The 6,037-nt window shown below is 36.9% G+C and overlaps 1 protein-coding gene across 2 annotated transcripts in view; it reads right to left on the reverse strand.

The window, feature by feature from the left end:
- Positions 1 to 4,466, reverse strand: part of LOC111864364 (dynein heavy chain 7, axonemal) — a 167,945-nt gene extending 163,479 nt beyond the window's left edge. For both annotated transcript variants that reach the window (XM_023851574.2, XM_033751408.1), the window contains exons 1-3: positions 4,313 to 4,466; positions 977 to 1,165; positions 714 to 842 (exon numbers count right to left, since the gene is read on the reverse strand). In XM_023851574.2, coding sequence (XP_023707342.1) covers positions 714 to 842; positions 977 to 1,165; positions 4,313 to 4,384 — 390 coding nt within the window. In that variant the 5' untranslated portion in view covers positions 4,385 to 4,466. The remainder of the gene's footprint in view (positions 1 to 713; positions 843 to 976; positions 1,166 to 4,312) is intronic.
- Positions 4,467 to 6,037: the final 1,571 nt, after the last annotated feature.

Here is a 6,037-nt window from a genome sequence, read left to right on the forward strand (position 1 = left end):
TTTGAAGGGGACGTTTGTGCTTAAAATTTGAATAAATAAGTTAAAAAAAAAATAAGTTCGGTCTCTTTTGGGTACCCCCTCGCAGTGTCAAGCCGTCAAGGGACAGTGACACCTATTACAATAAATTTACATACTCCTATCCTATGATTTTGGGCACTTGAATTACCATGGGTACCAGCAAGGAGGTTGGGGGAAACTGGCCATCTGCCCTCTTAATCTTTGGAAAAAATTAAAATTGAAGAAAAGAAGAAAATATGAGAAATATTAATAATAACAATTTTAAATATTTCAAGGTTCATGATTTATGCTAACCGTCTTACAGTAAGACAGCATAAATCATGGACACGAGTCAGTGCAACAGGATGCTAAAATATAACATTATTTCAAGGTTATTATTATATTCCGAATATAGTAGGGTGACTTAAAAGTAAGAAGAAAGCAGTCTTCTGGGATTTGGCACCGTGTATATGTGGTGTTAACCGACGTTTCGGAGGAACATATCGCCTCCATCTTCAGGGTAGAAGAAAAAGTATAAGAAATCTGTAAGCGACAAGACCGTGAGAACAGTAAAAGCAGACTTAAAAGTAAGTTTGTAAGCAAATCTGTCGTCCCCCTCCTGGAAAAGAATCCAGGTAACTTCCATGGTACCAGCATATGTAAAACATAAGAGTGCTAACAATTCTCTCCAGTTTTCCTACATCACATGAACTCACCTCATCATTAATAAGGTTCATATAATCATCAAAATCTTGAACTCTCAACTCTGGCCCAATTCTCTGATCTTCAAGAGTGTTGCTGACCCTCTCTTTGTCATGTTCTACAATGTCATCTGGAATGATGGGCTACACAGGAAAGAAACATGTTCTAATCACCTGTTACCTTAGTGTTGTATTTGTTACAGTTACTACACACCGGTATTACAATTGTTACAGATAAATCATAGAGGCTGCAACCATAATAGACACACAAAACAAACCTTAAGAACCATCTGTGGTCCTCCCCAATCCAGATAGAGTTTGGTTTCAAGGCAGGGTAGGTTCCTCACAGCTGCAATCATCATGTTGTACATGTTCAACAGCGTATTGTGGTAGCTGTTGAATGTTGGCTCAAAAACGAGGATCTTGCTTCTCTGGGCTATACTCACAACAAACCCTGAGTTTGCAAACTGTGCACATGAATAAAAGAGGAAAAATATTACAGTAAAATAAATTATGAAACTTTAATGCATAATTTTACAGCGACTAGCTTGGCATGATTGAAAGATCTTTATGTATGAGGCACCGAGTCCCAAGTTCATGCAACTCCAATGAAAGAATTAATGTTAAGGCATTTATGCCATGAGGATAAATGACCCTTCAATGGTACAATAATAAGTTCAATTATCAGCATATATGCCTGCCAACTTAAATAAAAACTTCAAACTCACAAGTGTGACTTAACTTTTCTGATTCATTGTTCAAAACTCAATCATTTAAAACTTGAGCCAATAATACCCATAATTATTTAATCATTAGATGTAAACATGCAGAGAAACTGCTTTAATATTTTTGAAAATGTTACAAAATATTCATTTAGAACTCAGGAACATTTCATTGAAGTAAATTGTGCAAAATAAAGAAATTAGAAGTTCAAAATTAATGTGTGTTGTAATCAGCCTTCTTAGATTCTTAGATTTTACTCTTGGTTCTCCTGATAATAGTATATTTCATTACTGCTAATTTTATGATGATGTCAGCAGCTGGACAACATGACAGTGAATGGTAGCAAGACAGACAAATAATGAACTGGAAGGGACTCAGAAGGAAGTGGTCATGGCCTAACCATGTTACCATCCCAGTATTTGCCTTAGCCAGGATAGCTGAGTCAGTGTTCTGCCTTAGACTCTGACTGAACAACTCCAATATATGTGTGGGAACATCCCACATTATCACGCATTTTCTGCAACGCACACTCTTCACATCACTTTTCACCATCACGCGTGCTAACCAATCAAATTGCTCCAAACGTTCGCATTTATACTGCGCTCGCTGCTAGCCCCGCATCTACATCATCATGCACACTAGCCAATCAGCGCCCTGCAAATTCTTCCTCCTCAATTTCAAGTTTCGCTCCGCCCACCGAGCAGTGTATAAAAATGAGTAGCCAAGCGGCCTCCGTAGTCTAGAGGTAACGTTCCCACCTCATGACTCGTGGTACGCAGGTTCAAATACCCGGCGGAGGTCGTCGAATTTTTAAGGGCAGAAAAATTCAGGGAACAAGTCCTCCGGGAGGGACTTCAAGCTGTGTGTCCCGTGTCGTAACTTTACAGCACGTAAAAGAACCTCATATCCCCAAAGGGGATCACTGAGCCAAATTCCAGGACGTTTCCCACCCAACAATAGCCTCTAAGGCCTCCGATAGATGGGGGAAGCATTATAGACACTGCCAAGCAAGTGGCCGAACTCGCTTGCTCAGCGGGACTCATGGTACGCACAATTTATCAGTAGGGTAAAGAGACTGGTAGAATATCATAGAGGGAAGCACAATAGATCAAACTGGTCGTGGTGCATGGGGAAACCCACCCTCTCTAAGTAACTAACTAACTAACTAAAAGGAGCAGCCGCAAACCGCCAGCCTCAGTCGATCATCAGTCTACGATCAAGCCACACCAAGCAACATCAGCCAGCAGGCTTTGTCGCCAGCGCTCGGTCTTCGGAGGCATCGGTAGCCTGCGCCAGGCACAACTGCCTAGACCCTCCGGCTCTCTCACACCCGACTCACTGGGGCACCTCGCCTGGACTCGCCGGTGGTCGTGTCCCTGTCCGACCCACTGGGCATCTGGCGTAGCCACTGCCTCATCACTCCTACGACCGCACTGTGCTAGCCCCGCAACTCCAACTCACCTGCCGCATGGCAATCAAGCAACCTCCAGCAGCGGCCGCACTGTGGCCAGTCAAATCACCGCAACTAACCTCTCTCCCTACCGGCGCGCGCCGCGCTACCTCACCGGTCAAGCATCTCAGCAACTACGGTCCTTTTCAGGACCAACAACTGTTCCGAAGAAGTGGGTTGTCATCGGAGTAATGACGAACGACAAAACTACATAAGACCCCACATATGAGTCTATTCATTCATTCATTCATTTATTCACATTCAAAAAAATCCTCAAACATTACTACTGCAGCAAACTGCTTGTTTAATGATACTGCTGTTGTTGTATAATTAATATCAGAAGTCATAGTGTCAATTACACAATGGTCCACTATATAATTAAGATAATTTATAGTCTGGATTCCCTGCTACCTTTCTGAGCTTTTCCTTTCCATTAACTCGTAATTTCTACAGAAGTAGCTGTGCTTTCTCCTTGACCACCATGCACCCCAAACCACTCCAGTCTTCTCTCATATTCCAATTTATAAACTCACATAAAATACTAAACTGTTTCCAATACCTTTTAACATAAAGTATTGGATTTTATGAAATAATAGATGAGTCATGAGTTCCATACTGGGAGAGTTTTTGTTTGTATATATGGCTGATATGTTTCTTATTTTGTTTTATATTATGAATGCCTTGACTTGTTCCTGTGGGAATGGAATGCTTGTTTTTTATCTGTGACTCATTCTATATCCAATGGTTGTTTCCCAGCCTGTATCTGGATCTATTTTTGAATTTGGAATAAATTGAATTGAATTGAATAACTGACAGTTTATTTGTCATTTTAGAATGTCTGTATAGTGGTTATATCATCTTCTACAAACTATGACAAGACATTAAATAACAACTTAACTTATGCAGGCATTTTAATTATTCTTCTGAACATTACAGCATTACAAACAAAATATTTCATTCTAATGCCTTTTCATTTCTTTCCAGCCATTTTTTCTCTTCCTGGTCAGTCAAGAGTTTCTTTATCTCTATGACGTTTTCAAATTTGAATCACATATTAAAATATGTGAACTTTTATCAGACACACTGTGAATTGGAGACCCATGTCAATAAAGAAATAAAACAGCTAACAGTGTAATAAAATCAGACACATTTTGTACGGCAAATTCACACTGCTGACGAAACAAAAGGCATTCAACTATGAAATTATAATATTGTAGATGAATGGTACTACTTGTCATTATCACATTGTGGCCAAATAAAATTCTATATGCAAAAACAGAACAAGGAACTACAATTAATTCTACAGCAAATGCATGCTTATTCAACAGTTGCATTGCAGTACTTATGTATGTGGTTATTCTTTATGTCATATAACAAATCAGAATTACATCCTTCAATACTCATATATTCTCTTTTATGTGTTAATATTGGAAAATCTTACCCCCACATCACAGATGAAGTTTGTGAAATCTGCGATGGAGTTGAGACACAATGACTGCAGCTGGTATGTCATAATGGTTGCCAGACAATCATAAAACTGTTTTATCTTCTTGGGATTATCTGCACTAGGCACCAACTTCTTTCTATTACCCTAGTATGAAACCACAGTTTTACTTACATTTTCACATAATGCAAACCATCGTATCACACTCAGTAAAGTGACGAACCAGTGGTAAGATAGTAAAGTCTGAATGCCAGTTGGGCATTTAAATGCTTCCTATCACCACCATATTCAGAATTACTCTGGGCTCTCTATTATGGGGTAAAGACAGCCACTGCCTGAAGCTGATCATTTACCTCCATTAAAACCTTAGCTAAAAGTGCCTGTACTTATCATTCATCCCCACTATATGCCTTCATAGCATGGTCCTTAATTACAAGGGAAATTTTTCTTTTATCTTTATAAAAATATCATGTTAAGAGAAAGAACAATTAATTTCTTCATTGCGCAAGTTTATTCACTTCCTTGCTAAATCACCAGTCGGTAATGTTCAGTTTTTTCTACATGGTCTTGGGGCTATTCTCAAAATGGTATACAAACCCAATATCCTCTTAATTATTTGTGGTGATTTTAATGTAATCCAAAGAAAAAAAAGAACTAAATGGTCTACTAAACTCTTACAATCTTAATAGCACAGTCCAATTTCCAACAAGAATAACCAAAAACTCAAGTATAACTATTGATAATGTTTTTCTCGATATCACCAAATTTACTCATTTTAGTATATCTCCTGTACCAAACGGCTTATCAGATAATGATACCCAAATGCTCGATATATGTACAAATGAGAGAATTTTTAAATGTTCTAAAAAGAAATTTTTCTCTCATGTTTTCCTAAGAAAAAGATTCTTGAAAGACAATCGACAAATAAATGGATTACTAGTGGTATCATTAATTCATGTAAAAAGAAAAAGGATCTATATCTTTTAGTTAAATCTAACAATGATGTAAATTTAAAAAATTACTACTTAAGATACTGTAAAATCTTAGCTTATATAATAAAAGCTGGAAAGAAATTATACTTTAAAAATAAAATCACACATGCTCATAACTAAGTCAAAGCTACTTGGAATATTATAAAATTGAACGTAGGAAGAAATATCAATGAGCAAGCTATAGATAACATGGATGAAAATAATAAAGAACTCTCTTCTAAAATTAATGCTGAAAAATTCAATGAATATTTTATAAAAATGGCTGTTAATATCTCTGAAAAGATTAAAAATAAAAATAAGCTAAATACAAACAATACGAACTACTCTCCATACAACTTGGCTAAGCTTCATAATCTTAAGTACAATAATATCAATTTACATAACACTTCTACCGGTGAGATTTTAAAAATTATAAAGAACTTTGCTTGGAAAAATTCACAGGGTTTCGACAAAATTCCTTTGAAGCTATTAAAAATCAGTGCACCATTTATTGCTTCTCCTTTATGCTACATAATAAATAAGTCTTTATCTACAGGGATTTTTCCTGACAGAATGAAATATTCAATTATTGTCCCACTACATAAAAAAGGTGTTATAAATAATGTAGCAAATTTTAGACCAATATCTTTATTACCTTCCTTTTCTAAAATCTTTGAAAAAGTTACCTACAAGAGACTACTTATGCATTTTCAAGCTAATAACATCCTTACTAACGATCAATTCGGATTCA

Source organism: Cryptotermes secundus, unplaced genomic scaffold (genome assembly GCF_002891405.2).
Source record: "Cryptotermes secundus unplaced genomic scaffold, Csec_1.0 scaffold338, whole genome shotgun sequence".
Lineage (NCBI taxonomy): Eukaryota > Metazoa > Arthropoda > Insecta > Blattodea > Kalotermitidae > Cryptotermes > Cryptotermes secundus.